This window comes from Argopecten irradians, chromosome 3, assembly GCF_041381155.1.
Source record: "Argopecten irradians isolate NY chromosome 3, Ai_NY, whole genome shotgun sequence".
NCBI classification, from domain to species: domain Eukaryota; kingdom Metazoa; phylum Mollusca; class Bivalvia; order Pectinida; family Pectinidae; genus Argopecten; species Argopecten irradians.
This window is the reverse complement of record NC_091136.1, coordinates 32,592,365-32,614,340: the sequence shown is the minus strand read 5'-3', so window position 1 is coordinate 32,614,340 and position 21,976 is coordinate 32,592,365. Positions and strand designations below refer to the sequence as shown.

Sequence of the window (21,976 nt, the reverse complement as noted above, 5' to 3'; positions counted from 1 at the left end):
TTGTCGTTGAGATCTCTGAACCCTCATCATCTAGTGTCCTTCCCGGAGTCCCAGAATGTGATAACTACAAGTGCGCCACATATTCCCAGACACCATTCCCACGCGCAAACCTTCCTCCTCGTCGGCTGCCTCCAATCCATCCTCGATACTCCAGGGCTTCCGATCACTTACGATCTCTACACCCCTGGACTATCTCATAGTGAAATTGAAGGCAGCTCAGCGGAAAACATTTGACCAATCACAGGCTAGCAAATATTTCATTTGAAGACTATAGAGAGAGCGACGCCTAACATCAAAGGCACAGAGTCAACCACAGTGTACCGTTATACGGCTCTTTTGATGTACATCAAATGACTAAGATACCTGTTCTATTCTGTTGCCTCCAGTTCACTATGAGATAGTCCAGGGGTGTAGAGATCGTAAGTGATCGGAACCCCTGGAATATCGAGGATGCCTCCAATCATTAACAGGGCTGTCATGGAAGCAAAGCAGGAGCCAGCAAGAAAGAATAGGGAAAGGAAAAAGACTGAGAGGAAAGCAAAATGTGCGAAACAATCATGCAAAAAATGAATTTTTAGAGACTTTGATTTGATAATTTCTTTCTCACTATATATCTCTCTTTTTTAAGATAATAAAAAACTATCAAATATCTTTCTTTGTTTAAGTTCTTTGTGTTTATTTGCTTAAATCAAAAACAAAAAAAAATGATGTTTTCTTCTGTTTAAAGAGGAACTTTGCAGGACAAACTGTCGACTTCATAAGAGTTTTAAGACCTTTTCGAAACAAAACCAAAATTAAAATTAAAAAAAAAAGTTCCTTAAAAACAATAATTACATACGAAAATTCATTCCGATGGTCTACAAACACAAAACAATTGCAAGTTTTCGTGCGTAATCTGTGTTTACTGTGAAGTTTTGAAGTTTGATACAGTGATAATCAACTAACGTGCGGTAATTAGGACGACGGCTGTAAACATAATGCGACCCGTGTTATGAAAATTTACTTTTGATTGATTTTGACTAAATTGTTTTTATGATGTGATGATATAAAGTATAGTATTAACGATAAAGTTAATAACTTTTGAGATTTTTTATTGGACATTTAATAATAGTGAAATATCTTTATTCTTGTCATAATTTTGACCTTTAAGAAATCGCAATCCTTACATTGATCTCATTGAAATAGCAGTACAACTTTTAAAACACAAATTAATTATTGAAGGTAAGTGCCTTAACAGAAAAAAAGTGTGTAAACTTTAATACATAATTAATTCTATAGCTAGTTAAACAAAAACGTAGCTTTATGTATAGTTGTAAGTCGTGTATCGGAGTTTTCCTAACATCTCCTAAAAACAGTTTGTCAAAGACTCAGAACTTTTCAAAAATAATATCAGTCCTATCAGTCAAAGAACTTCACACAGACATTTATAGTTTTTAAGTTTTGATATGGAATAAAAAGAACAATGTACAATGAACATGTACAAAATAGTTATAGCACAAATATGCACATTTTTTACATTAACGCAATTAGAAATGTTATGCCACTTATGATACACTTAGTAAATTCCATTTACATCTATGATAAGAGAATTTCAATATTAATGTCTATCAAAAAATTACGTGTGCTGAAGGGGAGACAACTGCTGCTAAAAATGTTGCAAAGCGAATGCGTCCTTTAGGGAGTAATCATTTTAATATATAGATATTTTAAAAATAAATGTAATTTTCTCTGTATGTTTGATATATTTTATCATAATCATGTTAATTATGCAGAGTTTAACATATTTTTATGTTATGTTATTTGTATGAGTAATTTTGATAATAATTTCCAAAAGTACAGATAATATGTAGGAGGAAGTAAATTGATTTTGATATGATCCCTTGAAATGGTCGCTGATAAAAACGCCCCTTGTTGTGCTGTCTGCTATGGTTTATGGGTGGTATTTGATGATTCAAGACGTTGGAGATTCGTGTCTACCTTTTTCTGGTAATGTTAATGTATTTGATTGTAATAATCTGAGATTCGTCAATATTACCGAACTATGAAATAGAAACTTTAACATTGTGGAACGTCTGCTTGAGCAAGAAAATGATATCTCAAGTCAAGAGGGTCGTTGATTGAAGTAACTGTCACATCAGTCATTATCGTGTGCTGGTAATCACTTTAATGGTGGCCATATTTCACTCTTATTAGATTTATCAGTATCATTAATCATGTTAAAAGTGTGCGGATAACTAGTCATGGCAACATCAGATCCAGATATCCCCACAATAAAAGTGGAACCGGTGTGTGAGAATAATTCTAAAAACAGCACGGACGATCAAGTGGACGGTCCGGAAGAGGTGGTCATCGAGGCTGACGGTCAGCAGAAAAATGGAGACAAACTCAGTACCAGCTCTAATAGTCGGGATGGAGCGAATGGTACCAAACTTAGAGGGAGGAAAAGTGTGTTTGGGAGCTCAGAGAAAATACAGATAGAAGAAGAGGTGAATTATTTTACTGATCATATTAAGGATAAAAATATGAATACCGATATTATAATTGATATGTAGGGAGGTTATTGTTAGCGGAAGAAACCAAGTGGTGAATGTGTCCGACATTCTATTACTAACTGTGAGTGATTAGTATACCTCTCAGACCATGAAGTTTACACATATTTGTATGTAAAAGGAGCAGGCCAGATGGTTTTCTTAAATTTGGCTCTGTTGAAAGAGCCGTAGTTTTCACGCCAGAGATCCTGTCATTCCTGGTTGGACTACTCGACCTGCTCTTCTAAACATCTATTTACATTAATTATAATATTTCTTCCACTAATCCAATCAACATTTTGTTAAGTATATGAAAATCAGTTAAAACAAAAAAAAGTTACCAGGTTTTTTTGGGGCGGAGATCAGTTATAGTATCCAGAGAGAAAAACCCGGTGGCCATTCAGCTATGGTCAGTACCTTAGACAGCAACAATGGCTAAAATTTGTAGTTCACAAAACTACATGTACTGTACTCCAACAATGTTAGAGGTATAGCATGACCAGACACTTTTGAATCATTATATTCAGCAAAATAATATCTGATAAAAATAATTAAAATAAGCTGACCAGTGATCTCTCATGTTATGGGAGTACATGCACAGAATGTACTGTAGCTGTAGGGGTCTAGTGCTTGTAGTAATTATGTCAGGACAACATTATAGTATATTGTTGATTAACTCTGGCAGTTTATAGGTTATCATATACAGTTGTTTGAAGTTTAGCTAAAAAATTATCTGATAATTTATGTATAAACTTACATAGTATAGGGTGTAAAACATAAATAAAACAGAATTATAAAAAGCTAATTCTTAGCCAGGGCACTCAATAGTACACTGAATATTCTGGTTGAGACTAGACTGATTTGAAATCCTCATGAGTTTTGTCTTTTTTGCAGGATTTAATATTAGCTGTCACACTGGTAACTGATGCCACCCAGGGAAGAAATTTTACTTTCAAAACAGAACCTCAATATGTTCGGTAAGTAGCTATTCTGTATTTGCATATAACAGAGTTATCTCTCCTTGTGATTAGGTATTGATTGTGATGTCATATCTTTGCGAGCACAACATCATACTTTTCAGAGCAAACAACATGAATGTCGCTCACTAGTAAATAATGACATCACATTGGATATCTACTAGCTAGGAAGGTAATTATGTATGATATACATTGAATTATCTCCCTTTCCAAGTTGGTTTGGTAAGATGTATTCTTTCATCTGCTGTTGGCCTCATTGTTCATGAAGTAATTTTGTGATTTGGTGTTGAGTTGAATCTTGTAACAGATCACTTTCCCTCTTGGAAAACTACATATCTTTTTAAATAATACTGTATGTACATGTATGACTTGTCTCCCCTTATATGTATAATTAAGTTGTATTCATACCTTTCATCAAACCAAACTGGGCAAAATTCTTCAACCTTCTATGTGATGCATGATTACTTGTTTAATTGAAATTACACTTGTATGTTCCTCTTGAATATACTAATGAATCAAAATTGATAAGTTGTCTCCCTTTTATTGGCCATGTTGTTGACTTATTACTAATCTTGTTGTTTATTTCAAAGCTTTATGATTTTTGACTATACATGTACCATTTATTTAACCTAGTGATAACCTTACCTTTATATTGTCACATTAGGTCATATAACCTGTACCACAAGTTTTACCTGCGCTGGCTACTGTATCTGTTTATATTACTGGATCTGTCGTTAGCCCTGGTGGAGAGACCAGCCCGGCCAGGATGGGAGATTCCTTACTGGGTAAATACAAACCATTACTTAGGTATCATGGAGTGTATGTTCATTATTGTATCCGTCTGAGATACCACATGAAACCTTGAAGGTTGAAACCATCAGTATTCACTGAACAATATGTAGATTATTTACTTTAAGTTGAGTTTGAAAAATTTGCTAGTGGTTAATTTTTTTTTCTTGCAAGAATTTTTCTTAGCATTGTAAGATTTAACCTAATTGTCAGAAGCAAAATTATGTCAGTTATGTGTTCCTATACAGATTCGTTTTATACATTTTCTACAAGGAAATTAAACAAATAATTTTAAAAATTTGAATCTTCCATATTCATTCAAACATTATCACACTTTCTCTGATATAAATAAAATATAATAACAGATAAATGCCTCAACTGTAGACTTCTTAACATCTTTGATTTTCTTGGTATTAAGTTGAAGCTTATAACCATAACATACAGATTTCTGTATCAAATTAAGATTTCTGTATCAAATTAAAATATTTAAGTTATGATGTTTTTGAATATCCAAAATATATATAGACTTTATGATTTTATGTTGTTTTCTTTATCTTATCATCAGGCATCAATTATCATGGAGATTGTGTGTTTGATCTACTTCCTGTTTCGCTTCTGTCATGCTGCATACTTCACAAAGCCAGAAATTTTCTGGAGAGACACCAAAAATATCCTCATTATTGTCAGCATCATAGTATGTATCAAGTTACAGGTCAAAGTTCTTAGATCATAGGTGAAATAGAGGTTAATACATATAGGTCAAATATCTCTTGTTGATTGCTTTAGTTTTATAAAGCTCTCAAGTGATGAAGGTCTCTTACAGCTGAGAGTTTTCCCTATAATTTTTTGTTACATCCTTAGATCTAGAAGAGTTTTATGTTTATTCAAGATAAATAAATTATCAAGCAAAATAAAGCCTATAGCATGTGTTCACAAATAATTATATAACTAATACACTTCGTAATATTGTGAGACTCCAGTTCATTGTACAATATTCAGGAATGTTTATGATTCATTACTATGTAAAGTATTTATGATACATGATTTTATTTTATGTTTCAGTTAACATTTATTGACATCATAGGTTACATTATATGGAAGAATGTGGCCCCAGACCAAACCGCTATCCGATGGTCTCGACCGCTTCGACCACTCTTTATCATTAATTTCTCTGACGGGAAACAGGTAACTTTCTGTACACACCTTTGGTAAAACCATTATGGCAGATATAGTTTTATGAACTAATGCTTATTGTATAATTGTTGTTCTTGTTTTCATTATTCTACAGTTTGTCTATACTTCTTTATCTGAAAACAAAAGCACTGCTTGAATTTTACTTGTTTCATCTTTATGTGATCAATGGTTAACTAATTGTTTAAGTAGTTCTTTCTATCTTTTCAAAGCACTTTTTCCTTGTTTTTTTAGCTCACCTGGCCCGAAGGGCCGGTGAGCTTATGCCATGGCGCGGCGTCCGTCGTCCGTCGTCCGTCCGTCCGTCCGTCCGTCTGTCTGTCCGTCAACATTTCCTTTAAATCGCTACTAGTAATAGAGTTCTGCATGGATTGTGACCAAATTTGGCCACAAACATCCTTGGGGGAAGGGGAACAGAACTTGTATAAATTTTGGCTCTGAGCCCCTGGGGGCAGGAGGGGCGGGGCCCAATAGGGGAAATAAAGGTAAATCCTATAAATCGCTACTTGTCATAGAGTTCTGCATGGATTGTAACCAAATTTGGCCACAAGCATCCTTGGGGGAAGGGGAACAGAACTTGTATAAATTTTGGCTCTGAGCCCCCGGGGGCAGGAGGGGCGGGGCCCAATAGGGGAAATAAAGATAAATCATATAAATCGCTACTTGTCCTAGAGTTCTGCATGGATTGTGACCAAATTTGGCCACAAACATCCTTAGGAGAAGGGGAACAGAACTTGTATAAATTTTGGCTCTGACCCCCTGGGGGCAGGAGGGGCGGGGCCCAATATAGGAAATAAAGGTAAATCCTATAAATCGCTACTTGTCATAGAGTTCTTCATGGATTGTAACCAAATTTGGCCACAAACATTCTTTGGGGAAGGGGAACAGAACTTGTATAAAATTTGGCTCTGACCCCCCGGGGGCAGGAGGGGCGGGGCCCAATAGGGGAAATAAAGGTAAATCCTATAAATCGCTACTAGTCATAGAGTTCTGCATGGATTGTAACCAAATTTGGCCACGAACATCCTTGGGGAAGGGAAACAGAACTTGTATAAATTTTGGCTCTGAGCCCCCGGGGGCAGGAGGGGCGGGGCCCAATAGGGGAAATAAAGGTAAATCCTATAAATCACTACTTGTCCTAGAGTTCTGCATGGATTGTGACCAAATTTGGCCACAAACATCCTTAGGAGAAGGTGAACAGAACTTGTATAAATTTTGGCTCTGAGCCCCTGGGGGCAGGAGGGGCGGAGCCCAATAGGGGAAATAAAGGTAAATCCTATAAATCACTACTTGTCATAGAGTTCTGCATGGATTGTAACCAAATTTGACCACAAATATTCTTTGGGGAAGGGGAACAGAACCTGTATAAATTTTGACTCTGACCCCCCAGGGGCAGGAGGGGCGGGGCCCAATATGGGAAATAAAGGTAAATCCTATAAATCGCTACTTGTCCTAGAGTTCTGCATGGATTGTGACCAAATTTGGCCACAAACATCCTTTGGAGAAGGGGAACAGAACTTGTATAAATTTTGGCTCTGACCCCCCGGGGTCAGGAGGGGCGGGGCCCAATAGGGGAAATAAAGGTAAATCCTATAAATCGCTACTAGTCATAGAATTCTGCATGGATTGTAACCAAATTTAGCCACAAACATTCTTTGGGGAAGGGGAACAGAACTTGTATAAATTTTGGCTCTGACCCCCCAGGGGCAGGAGGGGCGGGGCCCAATAGGGGAAATAAAGGTAAATCCTATAAATCGCTACTTGTCCTAGAGTTCTGCATGGATTGTGACCAAATTTGGCCACAAACATCCTTGGGAGAAGGGGAACAGAACTTGTATAAATTTTGGCTCTGACCCCCTGGGGGCAGGAGGGGCGGGGCCCAATAGGGGAAATAAAGGTAAATCCTATAAATCGCTACTAGTCATAGAGTTCTGCAATGATTATAACCAAATTTGGCCACAAACATCCTTGGGGGAAGGGGAACAGAGCTTGTATAAATTTTGGCTCTGACCCCCAGGGGGCAGGAATGGTGGGGCCCAATAGGGGAATTAGAGGTTAATATTCAAATTACAAACCAGGTGAGCGATACAGGCCCTCTGGGCCTCTTGTTTACTTTTGTTTTATTTTGTGAATCTGTTGAGTTCATATTGTTGCATGGTGTTTACCTTTTAAATGCTTCATATTTATTGACTATTGGAATCCATTTTTTGAAACAGCAAACTAAACAAGGATAAAAAAATATATTTAAAGAAATCATGCATTTAATTACCTATTATGAAACTCATATTAAAATCTGTCTACCAAGCCAAAATTACAAAAACATTTGAAAAAATATGAAGTACTAAAGATAGAAAATAAGAAATTGTGTAATTGTATTTGACTTGCTTATGTCATTACTTGATATAATGTAATGTAAACCAATCCATTTTTGTGAGATATAAAATTTTGATTGATTTCACTTAAACATGAATTGAAATGTTACAAAACATGAATTGAAATGTTACACAAATAATTGTATATGAATACACTATTGTCAGTAAGAGCCCTTGATTACCATTTGATGTATGCATGAGTATGTTAGAAATAGTGAAAACTGAAAATAATGTATAAACATGTGACACACAGATATAAAGATGTTTACAGTCTCACGTGATGGCAGGTTTTAAGGTTGTTTGAGAAGACAGATTTTAATTAATGTGTGTATTGTGTTTCTTATTTAACATCTAACCTCACATTTTGCTTCCATAACAAATCTAATATTTCCTCTAGGTCCGCAGGGCTTTCCGGAACATTCGTCGAACTGTTCCGGAGATTATGAACGTTCTTATTTTGTTCCTTTTGAGTGTTCTCCTCTTTGGTTTACTCGCACTCAAGCTTTTTAGCAAAAGGTAACCCTTCTCCTTCTTGCTTTGAACAGATCAGAGTTATGAAATGGTGTTTGTTTGATATTTACAAAAAACATATCTTAATACTGTATTCATTTACTGTATATGTAAAGAACAAAAAATATTAAATTGATTTATAAAAAATGCAATTAATTGCTTGCTTACTAATATTTATCAATGTTGCTGGTTGAAACTATGTTTCTTCAAATCAAATGATTTAAAAAGGATGCTGCTATTCCAGGATAAGGTTGCTAATCTAGGATATCAAGGTTGCTGCCTCTATAGTGACATGTTCATCTCTCTTGTTTTCACCCCTTTCTTGAATTCATAATCAGCATAGTTTTTTTCCATGCATGTTGTAATATCTTGATGTGTGACACCCTTTCCTTACTCTCTGTAAATACTAAATGTTAATTTTGTGCATGTCTTCTAACAATTTTTGATGTACATTTGTGTGCACTGTGCTTCTTTTTGTAAATGTTTAAGCTTGTGCCTAGAGTTACGGAAACAACTGTAAACCAACTAAATTTTAATTGTTAAAGTAAATCATCTTGAAAATAAGTTGGTTTACAGTACAATCGTATACTGTTAATGAAGCTCCGGATGTAATTGCTCTGAAGAATTCTTTTTTGGCTGTTAAAGTTTTTGTGGAAATAATGTTGAAATTCATGGGAAAAAAACCGAGTTCAAGATCAAATAAGATTCTATTTCTTAGCATTGTGAACAAAAACTCTGTTGGCACTAGTACTGGAACTAGAGCTTTAGATGTTTGTCAATGATTTGGAGGTGGATTCAATATAATTATTCTTTCCACATCAGAAGCACACCTGCTTTCCCTGTATGAATGACCATACATGTATAAAAATTTATAATAATGTCCCTGCCTGGTATTGTTCCCACTCCTGTAGATCACATTTCTGTGACATTCTATGGAAAATCCCCTTTAAATCCCCACTAATAACCCATCCCATACTTCTGCATCAATGATATGAAATCTTTATGGTCAAATTATGTTTGACATGAATGATATTTGACCATACAAATCACCTTTATAATTTTATGTACAGAGAATCTTATTCATTCCTTTGTCCATTCCATATTACCTACAGTGTATGCATTTCATTACACAGACAGGGTATGAAGTATCCGTACGGCCAGCTGTACTTCAAGAATTACTTGGACAGTATTTGGGATCTCTATGTTTTGGTTACAACAGCTAACAACCCGGATGTCATGTAAGTCAGTTGGCGATTTACTGTAAATGTAGGATAAAATGATATATTTTGAGTAATGTTCATGACGTAAATCTTTGCTAAACCGCCAAGTAAAACCTTTGATTTTCATTTGAGAATCAAGATATAATGATGTGTCTCGAAGGAGCATTTTTCGATTGACCATGCATCTGGTTCGTAGTTATTTTCATTATTGACCCTGTCTTATGCAACCTTACTTTAAACTTCCCTTGGAAAGTCACATAAGACAGGTTTGACCGTATTATTTTAACAATTTTCGTGTTATGTTTTAAGTGCTTAAATATGATTGCACAGTCACACCTGTCTATAAAGGCCACCCAATATAGAACGTTCAGGTATAGTGGTGTGTAAGACAGTAATTATGTTGATAGTTGTTTTTTTTGTCCCCAGGATGCCGGCCTATGATGAGAACAAATGGTTTGCCATATTCTTTATTGGCTATATCATCATTTGTCTGTACATCTTTATGAGTATTGTGCTGGCTGCGATCTACAACAACTACCGGAAAAACCTCAAGGTACAGTACAACCTCAAGCTTAATGTTGAATAAATTATTCTTCGATAAATCCCTAAACATTCTGTATCAACAAGCTGACTGAAGGAATGTAAAGATTAGTTTTTCCAGTGAATAGAATGTAGATTGTCATTTCAAAAACTTCAAAGTATATTAAGAATTTATTTCATTACAGAATTACTGCATCATCATTGATCTTATAGATGGTTCTAAAAATTTGTGATGATATATTTTGAGTGCATCATGTCTTCGTTCAGATTACAATGATTCGACCTTGATAATCCGAACACTTGTATATCAAGCCCAAACTATCCAGATTGTGAATTTTCTGGACTGCCAGATTTGATTCCATTTATGTAGTCTATTATCAAATTTGTTCCCTGAATTTTCATCCATATTGTGAGTTTTCCAGACTAATTATTGCTGATCAGCTCTTTAATGCTGATGCAAGATATCCTCCCTGTTGTAGAATGAGATTAAAGCCGCCGTGTACAATAAGAGACAGAAACTAGCCCAGGCATTTGAATTACTGAAGTTAAAGCGAGGTACTGGTAGTGTCATTAACCACAATGCCTGGTGTCAGTTGATGAGGCGTGTCGTTCCCAACAAGAGTCAGCGCCACATAGATCTCCTGATGAGGGTGTTGGACGTGGACGCTAACAACACAATTTGTAAGTGAGACAATATGAATGTCACGTGCACCTTAATGTGACAAAACCAACTTCAGGCTATACAGGATTATTGTTCTTGACAGCACTAATTGTGAAAACATTATCTGTAATTCATATTTGCCAATACAAATGTTTGAAAGAAAATTACTTTACTATTGCTATATATTTTGTTGTAAAGCAAATTGTTTCACAATGTCAGACTGGCAAGTGGGACTTTTTGTCCTCTGAAAAGTTGTAAAACAAATTGTGACTTAAATGTATCATTTGCGAAATGTCAATGTCATTTCAATGTTGCTTCCTGTTGTTATATCTAGCGAAGGCAGAGTTTCTGGCTTTAGCTGATTTATTAGAGCTGCGACTCTCAGAAGTCCATGATCGTCTCACTTTCCTGGAACTGAAGATCCCTTTTATATACAACTCCAGGATCAGCAACTTTGTCAAGAAAATTGTCAGACACAAGTAAGCAAAGTCTGCTATATACATTTTTCTACCTATGCTTTCTTTAGTGATTTATGTCATTTTAGTATTAGTTTAGTATTATATGCAAATGTAGCATATGTAAAATGAAAAAATAATAATAATAACAAATTTTTTTTTTACTTCATATATCTTTTTCAGTACTTCAAGAAAATGCTATTCACAACTAAGGCCTGCAAAATGGTAACTTTAAGGACTCAACTTAGTTCAATTATATATATATATCACTTTTGATATTAATTTACCATGTGGTTCATTTATCTTTGTGTCAAAAACATACTTAAACCTAACCACAAAAACATTCAATAATATGTATATGTGAAGAAAGTTACTCATTATATACAAAAGCTTTTAATATTCGTCATTGTTTTTGCTTTACAGATTTTTCCGTTTTTTCTTTGACTTTCTGATTTTTCTGAATGCTTGGTTCATCGGGTTTGATGTGGATAGTGCCGATTGGTTCTTTCTGTCTCTATTTTTGCTGGAGATCAGCTTCAAACTCTACGTATTTGGGCCTCGCGAGTTCTTCATACGATTCTGGAACACGTAAGATTAAATTCTTCAACTTGCATTTTATCTCATAATTTTCATCTTTCCTACATTCAGAAGACAATTAAGAAATAACTAACATAATTGTTGTATATTAGTTTAATACAATTTTTGTTCTGTTTTTACATGTAGCTTGAAGCAAACCATTATAACCAGATTCAGTTTTGACATAAGTGTACAAATCAACAGATATTGAGTAATACGTCAGGACATTAGCCCTGTTGGTTTTGTACGATATTGATCATGTTTGTTTGGTTAATTAGGTTAAATGTCCTATTACCAGATATAGTCATTTTCCCGGTGAGGACATCCTCCCCTGTATGCAGTGTGGTGCATGTGTGAATGTCTGTGTGTTGGGAAGGTATGGGTATATATTTGTGTTGTGTAAGTTTCTATAAGTGGAAACTCTTGCCCATTTTATAGTGCTATCTCACTGAAGCATGTCGTCAGAGATATCATACAGCACACCCCACCCGGTCATATTATACTGACAACCCCACTCTCTATATATGCTGAACGTGCAGCAGGAGCAGAGACTATCACTTTTATAGTCTGATCATGTAAGACTATACATGTTGTATTATCATTTTTGCAGCTTTGATTTCCTGGTAATTGTGTCTGCAGCCATAGCGACTGTAGTCGAGGCATCAGAGGGAGCTTGTAAGTACTGGTCAGCAAGATTGACCTCTTTCCTGATATCTATGTATAAGAATAAGTTCATTATCAGTTTGTGTATGGATGATCGTAACATACAATGTAATACAAAACTAAAAATGTTGTATGTTGTAGAATGTTAACGATTGTGTATGTTTGTTACAGCCAGCGATGAGCTTCGGACCCTGGATCCCCTACTGGTACTGAGGGTGGTGCGTCTCATCAAGATATTTGGTAGTATACAAAGGTAGGTCTCACTTGTGCACTGAAAATCATTAATATCCTGAATACAATATTTAACATCATTGTTAATTTAAACATTCTTGCAAATAGTGTATACTATTTCGCAATCAATGGTTCTTACTGACAATCATTCATATTTATTTGTTATTTACAATTATTTATGAAATAGTTGAATCCTTGTTTGAGCGCTCTCAAAAATTAGGAAAATGAAGAGGTTTATAGTACCTACGGTAATACATAATGCACTAATTTTAACTGGATATATTCTTTTTTGAATGGATATAGCTTTGAATGGCAGGCAAATGGGCATTTCTAATATCTTGCCATAAGAACTTTGATTCTTATGAGTTAAGACTCTCAATACATACACATTATATACATTTGGTTCTATGTTTCAGGTTTAAAGTTATTATAATGACCATTATAAATATTGGACCATCCATTCTAACATATGGAGGAGTCATTTTTGTGAGTAAAAACTGTAATTTATTTGGTTTAATTGATTATCCTTTAATATGGCCAACACATAATATGTTCTTTTATACTTTAGTTAGGGGATGGACTATGCATTGGAAATTGCATATTACTGATTAAAAATCAATTATCTCATCACTTTCTTACTGGTAGATGTATAAAGCTACCAGTAATTAGCTTATCAGAATGTATTTTCCCAAATTCTCTTTGTGCTTTTGCATAATTGATGGGACATTGGATGAATAAAAAAGAAATGTACATGTAATATAGTATATGATATTATATGACTCTTTCATATGTACATATGTAGGATAAAACTATTCCACCCGAGGGTACAGAATTTTGGGTCAGAACCGTGGCTTGCCGAGGTTTCTGACCCAAAGTTCTGTACCCGAGGGTGGAATAGTTCTATCCTACATAATTTACATATGAAAAAGTTATTTTCTCAAATTGCTTGTCGAATTACTTGCACGAAAGGTGAGGCAGCCATTTTGTGACCAAATCTTAACTTCTTAAATAATCGATCGATTTTGAAAATAAGAACACCATTTGAAAGAGCTCATCAAAGTTTGGTTTATATTGAAAATATAAACAAGAAATCTTAGGTAAAACGGTTTGAAATGCAAATTAAACAAATGAAATGGTAAATAAATCCGACAAATCAATCGAAATAGAAGAAAAATGACGTCAACTTTGGCTGACATGACGTCATCTCATTGTTTTTTTCAATTGTGACGTCACAGCTATGTAAGATAAATTTATCATACATAGCTGTCTTTCATGGGACAACTCTATCTTACATGGCTAGCTATGTGAGAAAAACTTTTCTATTTCCTTAATTTGATAGATGATAAACCTTTTCTATTACAAGTATTAGTTTGCACATGTGTATTTCTGTATGTTTCCCCCACAGGTGTTTTACTATATATTTGCCATTATCGGTATGGAGGTGTTCCATGGCCTGATTCGTTTTTACCCATACACCGCTGACAGACAACCCAGCGAGCTGTACTGTGGGAATCCCTTACTCAACAACACCGCCTTCTACAGGAATCATTACTGCAACAACAACTTCAACGACATCCTCAGGGCGCTGGTTGTCCTGTTTGAGTTGACAGTTGTTAACCAATGGCATGATATCCTTTATGTACCGAGTACACACAATTCTGTGTTGTGTGCTTCTCTTCAAATTAAAGTGTTCTTTAAAGATGTGTATCTAGAATTCCATACACATCCAAGAATGTTCCCATCTGTTCTTATTAGTTTTCATGAATATTCAAATCAGTTACTAATACTTTTAACTATTGAATATTTGAAGGCCCACTACCGTTCCGAAACAAAAATAAAAAGTTTCTTAAAAAAAATAACATAAGAAAATATATATATATTGATGGTCTAAGATGAGGTTACAACACCAAACAAATGCAAGATTCTCTCTGTAATCTATGTGAAGAGTGAAGATTCATTTCACTGTTTTGCCGTATGTCGCAGTGATTGTCAACTTACGCAAGATATTTAGGATGACAGCGGAAAATATCAGACGACCACAGTGTTATGAAAAGTAATATTTATTTTAATCAGAAGGTGATGATAAGTGTAATAATAACAGTAAGTTGATAATATTTAGCGAATCTACCAAATTATCAATCTTTTTACATTCCATTTTAAAAATTGAAAGCCATTTTGGAAAGGTAGTGGCCCTTTAAACACTTTTGAATATTGAAATTAAACATTTCTCAAATAAATGGATATTTTATTCAGTTGACATTAATAAATATTATTAGATTTAAAAACACAAATGAATATTCAAATTGATTACTAACATTGGCATTGGCGTAGAACCTTGGTTTATTGCACTACGCCTATCTACACTTTTTTATCACATAAGTAATGCAATCAACCTTACACATTTGGAGATGTATCATTAATGGATTATGACATTGTGCTGAGATTTGTCTTGTTTTGTTGTCCTTAACTCTGAATCACTGATTACTTCAGGATTTGTTATAGTGACCAATAAGGCGGCCAGGATCTACTTTTTTGTGTTTCATCTCTGTTGTGTTGTTATAGTTCTCAAGTAAGTCACTCTTCTTGTCCTAATTGTTAGATATCAAGGATGAATATTCATAGGCATGATCGCTAAGTATCCAAATAAAAAAAAGACCAAAAAACAGAAACTAGTTATCATAATGTATTATTAATGTTCATTGGTGTAAACTTTTAAAGATGATGTCTTTGATGAATTTGATTGTTAGTAAGATAATCACAGTCATGAGTCTTGGATTCGATTTTTAGTTTGTGAAATTTCTATTAAGCATTTTTGTTTTCTTAAAGATTAATATGATACTTCTAAAGATATTAATTAATGTATTCATTTTACTTATTTACTTTAATTTGCCTTATTTTAAAATTGTCATTTGTCTTGTATCTGATTTTAATATGTCTGCGTATTTTTGATTTAGTATTTTCATAGCGTTCATCCTTGAAGCATTTATACTGGAGTACTCTCTACAGAAGGCAGGAAGGATGGAGACTTTTGTGGAGAAGAAGATCAAAGAACTGGGACTGGGTGTTGGGCAGTGAGTAATAGACATAATTTTATACCTATGTATTTAATGATAATGTTTTCAATGTATATGGTATTTGAGCAATGTATAAAGTCATTATGATAAAATCCTTTCTCATTACTTTTCTGTCTGTGATTGTCTTTGTATTATAATGTGTTTGTGTCATCAAAACTGTGTGAGAATACTGTTGAGACATTAAGATGAGGTGTATTTTCAGGGTTGTAAAACCACATGAGAAGTTAAAGGAGGATGACATGGAGCTGGTATCACATGAGGAGGAGCCGGACCGCACACACAGTCCTCATGGTAGTGGTTCTACTCCCAATGATGATGGTAACCAATCGGACGCCTCAGATGTCGACAGTATCCCTGATTTATCTGCTGAGGAAGGACTTCGTTTCCATTTAAAGAAAAAGAGTAAGTGTTTTCTTAAGGAATAATGTATAACATTTTCTCTAATTCCATAATACATGGAGACTGAGCTTTTCCCTTCGTTAAGTAGAAAACCTACCCACAATAGCTAAACATAAACTTTCTCTGTCATATATTCGTACCTTTCCAAATTGTTGTCCTCCAGTGGAAGAAATTATGTAATTATTCAAGCCAATTTGAATTTTTCATCTTTTACAAACTTTCAGCCTCTTTGTAAATGGAATCACAGGTGTTCGTTTCTAATATAAGTATAAGTATAATACTGGGTCAAGGTCTATAACTCGGCCGGCCATATAACACTACCCAATTTCAGAAAAAGTATGATTATTAACCAACCGTATAGGATATAATAATAGGAATACTCTCAATCGACAGCCAGATAATTTATCTTTATTTTGGTATATGATACAATATATATCATGCCGTATAAATGTCACTAGGTATCCAAAAACATCGGAAAACAGCCAGATTTCAACTGGTCGGACACTGTGGTGTCCTCCGATGAACACGCCAGGGCTCTAATGGGTAGCTCAAAAACCACTGCATGTCAACACTTCAGCGTCATAAGAATGAAAGTTTGGTAGAAAACAAACTTACCGGTTAGTAAATCCCTGGATAAATACCATCCATTTGCCTAACGTAGCCCTTTGAAATTTCCGATTGAAAAAAATTATGTCTCTAGCCGCCATGTAAGTATGTGTGCAGTAGATTTGTTTTGTCGGCGTTGATTGGCTCTCGAAAATTAATTGACCAATCAACGCCGAGAAAACAAATGTACTACACACATATCAACATGACGGCTAGAGACACACATTTTTTCAATCGGAAATTTCAAAAGGCTGTATTGCGCAAATGGATGGTACATAGATAAACACTAACATACCGGTAAGTTTGTTTTTTTACCAAACTTTAATTCCTATGAAGCTGAAGTGTTGACATGCAGTGGTTTTTGAACTACCCATTAGAGCCCTAGCGTGTTTATCGGAGGACACCACAGTGTCCGACCAGTTGAAATCTGGCTGTTTTCCGATGTTTCTGGATACCTAGTGACATTTATACGGCATGATATATATTGTATCATATACCAAATTAAAGATAAATTATCTGGCTGTCGATTGAGAGTATTTCTATTATTATATCCTATACGGTTGGATAATAATCATACTTTTTCTGAAATTGGGTAGTGTTATATGGCCGGCCGAGTTATAGACCTTGACCCAGTATTATACTTATACTTATATTAGAAACGAACACCTGTGATGGATCAAAACCCTGAGCTAACTAAAATCCATCTTGAATTTCAGTTGCTATGATTCTGTCAATTAATTTGCAAAAGAAGAGATGTTCATATTGATAAATCATATATTAGCATATTTTTTGTTATTAAAATCTACAAAACGCGCCAGAACTTTTTTGACATCAGCTATTAACCATTGACGTCTAAGAAGAGGTATAAGGTAACTGAAATATACCAAGTTAAAATTACAGTTATTTCCCTTTGACCAACCAACGTATCACCATTGGTCTGAATATGTTAACAGGTAGGAAGAAGGTGGAAGTGCTACTACAACAAATGTTTGAAGGGGAGATAGATCCGGAGGACCTCGGCAGAGATTTTGAGGAGGAGAGACCAAGAACACTCACATTTGATTCTGTAACGTGACGTTTTACAGACTTTTGGAATTCTAACTTCATCTTGCCTTTTATGATTCACACGTCACAAATAATTGTCCAAAACCTGAATAATACTTTTTTCAAAACATAGCAATCTTCCAAGATCAAAACTTTTATTTTCTTTTTATTACAAATTACATAAAAAAATGTTGAAACTTATATCTTATGGTATTATTAAAATGAATTAGATTAACTACACAAACAAAAACTACCTTCATAATGAATTGTTGATTTGACATGATATCATAATTGAACCATTATCTGTAATTTATTTTGACATATTTCAATTTTTCCGTACATATGATTTATAATCTTAACTTTGTTATCAAATTTTCCAAGCATTGTCTCTTTAAACTTTTTAGACATTCCATTTTCTTTTCATTTTTTTAGATTATTAATCAGATTATATTTTACAGGTATTGTGCAATTTTAACAGCACTTGCGTGTATTTTCTTTTTATTCAATACATTCCGATGTAACAAGCTTGTTTTGAAAATTAATAATCATGTACAACTTTTTGTCGTACTTTTGTGGTATAGATTTTCTCCGATCCTTACCATATAGAACTGGGCCGTTTTCGATTATATGGTTTGACTGGTTGGACCTAGTTGTTCGTTTATGAATTAAAGACGGACCTGGTGATTTTATATTGTTTTCAGACGAGCCTTGACAAAGCCTTCACAGGCCTGTATCATAAACTGCAGGTCCGTTAGGATTTATACTTGAAATAAAACCGGTTGTTCCGAATAAACGAAAACGGCCCTGCTGTGATAACGGATTATCTCCCTTGCTGTATAACTTGTATTACATTATGGATTGTCTCCCTTACTATATTTATTATGATGATTATGGGTTGTCTTCCTTATAATGTCAAATAACATTCATTTACATTTTTATCACAATTTTATCAATAACCAAGTGTGCTCTACAAAGTATTTGAAGATAGTGAATCATTTAGTATTTAAAATCATCTTGCAAGCATTGTCATGGGTATTTTTATTTTATAAATAAATTGCATGTTCATATATTTTTTCAACATCAAGTGTAGTTTCCGTTTGTAGATTGTTATTTCCTGTCAGAAAGATGAGTAATTTTCACGTGAATAAGTATAATTTTTTTGTTAATTTTAAATCTAAGATGTAAATATTTTGATGGCGATACTTTATGGAAGTTGTATGTCAAAAGACTGCATATTCCAATGATACAATTGTATAAGTTATCTAAGTATTTATAATACTCTGCTTCCAATCATTAACATCCCTTTGATGTATATGATGATGAGCTGCAATATTTTTTTTCTTTGTCAACCATTGATTGTATCTAGTTAATTACGAAACACACAGTAATATAAAATACTCATTCATACTTCACTGCTATAAACAAAGACTTATACTTATGCTTAACAATTTTTGATTTTGCAATTTACTTTGCCTAAAGTGCTCCAAGCTATTTTAGGTCACCAGAGACGAAGTCTCAAGTGACCTATTCTAATTGCTTTTTCCCGTCGTGGTGCGTCGTCCGTCGTCCGTCGTATGTGTATGTCCGTAAACAATTTACATTTTCGACTTCTTCTCCAAAACTGCTGAAGTAATTTCAATGAAATTTAGCACAAACCTGCTAAGGCATAAGGCCAATCAAAATTGGCAATTATATGGGGTCTCACGTTTCCTCTTGGGGAGGGGGTTAAGTTTACTATAGTTTATATAGGAAAAACACATTAATGAGCATTTTTTGCTCAATTTTTGTTGGAAATGAGTCCAGCTTGGTAAGAATTATTAGCCTGAGATAGCATTTTAATATCATATCCATTTTGGTCCTTGCCGACCCCCTGGGGGCAGAGGGGTGGGGCTAAAAAAAGGGTCAAATAGGCTAAAACTTAAAAAATGTTCTAAAATTCTGGAAAAAAGTGGAATCAAATTATTATAGATGGAAAGGTCTTAAGGTGTTTTATAAAAATTGTGAATTATATATGACCCTGGGGTCTCACGTTATCCCCTAGGGAGGGGTCAAGTTTACTTTAGTTTATATAGGAAAAACATATTTGTGAACATTATTTGCCCAATTTTCATAGGAAAGTAGTCAAACTTGATTAGAATTATTAGCCTAAGATATGGCATTTTAACATCCATATTAGTCCTCGATGACCCCCTTGGGGACCAGAGGGGCAGGATCAAACAGGGTCAAAATGATTAAGATTTCAAAAATTACTTCTAAGTTCACAGGTTTGATGGAAGCAAATACTCTTCATACTCTAAAAAGTCAAATTTATAAATCACTGACTAACTTCAAGGCCCAGCATATAGTGTTTATATGTCTTTAATTTATTTCATTATTTGTTTCATTATATATTCTAACTCAGGTGACCGTTAAGGCCCATGGGCCTCTTGTTTGTTTTTGATTATTATATATGCCATCTGTTGTTTGAAGACTGCTGTAAAACGATAAATCAACAAGTATAGATATAGTGCAAATTCTATTTCTAGTCAATTCTAGGAATTTGTAATTGATTTGCTCTTACTTGTTCCTTCTTATGCACAATTCATTATAATTTACATTTCTAATGTGTCATATCATAGCGTTTTATTAGCTTTGTCCATGTGAATTTAAATTGTTTCTTCTTCAGTGCAATAGCTTTTAACTTTTAATTGATTGTCATTCAAATTGATTTAAAGAAAAAAGAAAGAAAAAGTCTGAAATGACTATTTTCTTTCAGTCTATTTTCTTTCAGTTAAAAAGTTAAATGATAACAATGATATGTATAACCAGAAGAAAATCAGTGTGGGTGTGGAGTAGATCATTATCTATATGTTCAGATGGAAGGTTTTCTGAGTGAGCTGTACGAATGTAACTTTTGAAACTGTGTATATATATAAAAAAAAAAAAAATTGTAAACGAATTTATAAAAATCAACTGTGATGTATATGATACTACACAAACTGATGATCTATGTACACTAGATGGGCTACAGTGTTCACTGGGTCAGTAAAAACTGCAATAAAGCTTCTAGTCTGACTCATCCTCTTCAAACTTTTACTGTTCTCTGAATCACCCTGTGTGGTGTAATAAAACAAGCTGACGGTATTATGTAACGAAAGTAGTGATGTCACAGTCACCGGATTGACATTGAGATCATTCAGGGATTCTTTAGGACTTATCTCATTTATAGAATGGTTTTCTTCTGCAGTTGAAATTGACAACAGCAAAACTCAAAATGAATGTGTATATACGTCCTTGATTTTATATACATAAACTGTTTCCAATATCATTAGATTCTTTTGAATGGATAATACTGCCTTAGGAACATAAACATCTTCCTAACTGAACATTAATTAGTAATGTGTTAAAACAACATGAATATTGGTATGGAGACTCATCATAAAGTACATTGACGTAGGACCAGGTGTTCCGAAAGAGCTAGACTAATGAAAACGGTTCAGGTCCGAAAGAGCTAGACTAATGAAAACGGTTCAGGTCACACCATTAGTCCATGACTTAACGAATTTAAATCTTACTTCAACTGATAACAGTCACAGACAATAGAAAACAATTTGAGTAGGTTGTGAACGGGGTGACGAGTGGTTAAGATGTCCCAACATATTACCACAAGCCCTCCACCTCCAGGATGCAGGTTCGAATTGACTGCTATGAGTGACATGGTCCTGAGCAGCTATAAATCATATGTATATGCTCCATATGAATGTGTAAAAACAGTTATCACTTTTGTTTTATATTGAACATCTTCCGTACCAAATATTTTGTCAACCAATGGAATAAAAGATCATACAGCTGAAGAATACAACATTTTATCTGTTCACAAATATGAGAGATTTAAATAAACTAAATTTCTGCAAATATCATATTCCAAGTATGTGCGATGGTGCTGTTTTCTCCATCCTCAATACTCGAGGGGTTTCCGAATCACATACGATCTCTTAACACCCCTGGACTATCTCATAGTTTAAAACCCTGGAGGCAACTCGGAATGAACAGGTAATTTTAGTCCTTTGAGATACATCAAAAGAACCGTATAACGGCACACTGTGGTTGACTGTGTGGCTTTGAAGTTGGGCGTCGCTTCACTGTAGTCTTAAAAGGAAA

At 34.4% G+C, this 21,976-nt stretch overlaps 1 protein-coding gene across 1 annotated transcript; it reads left to right on the top strand.

The window, feature by feature from the left end:
* Positions 1 to 1,867: 1,867 nt before the first annotated feature.
* LOC138318275 (uncharacterized) lies at positions 1,868 to 20,891 on the top strand. Its single transcript, XM_069260481.1, has 19 exons — positions 1,868 to 2,486; positions 3,423 to 3,505; positions 4,170 to 4,290; positions 4,860 to 4,988; positions 5,357 to 5,479; positions 8,255 to 8,373; positions 9,501 to 9,605; positions 10,014 to 10,140; positions 10,607 to 10,808; positions 11,123 to 11,267; positions 11,667 to 11,831; positions 12,430 to 12,494; positions 12,654 to 12,735; positions 13,130 to 13,199; positions 14,119 to 14,341; positions 15,192 to 15,282; positions 15,668 to 15,784; positions 15,990 to 16,189; positions 17,746 to 20,891. The coding sequence occupies exons 1-19, from the start codon at positions 2,241 to 2,243 to the stop codon at positions 17,865 to 17,867; spliced, it is 2,535 nt and encodes an 844-aa protein (XP_069116582.1). The 5' UTR covers positions 1,868 to 2,240; the 3' UTR covers positions 17,868 to 20,891.
* The last annotated feature ends 1,085 nt before the right edge of the window (positions 20,892 to 21,976 follow it).

Excerpts from the sequence above, each read along its gene's own strand:
- LOC138318275 (XM_069260481.1), top strand. The coding sequence starts at position 2,241 with ATGGCAACATCAGATCCAGATATCCCCACAATAAAAGTGGAACCGGTG. Across the intron at positions 4,989-5,356 it reads TCATTATTGTCAGCATCATA|TTAACATTTATTGACATCAT; the intron begins GTATGTATCAAG and ends TTTATGTTTCAG. Across the intron at positions 12,495-12,653 it reads CGAGGCATCAGAGGGAGCTT|CCAGCGATGAGCTTCGGACC; the intron begins GTAAGTACTGGT and ends TGTTTGTTACAG.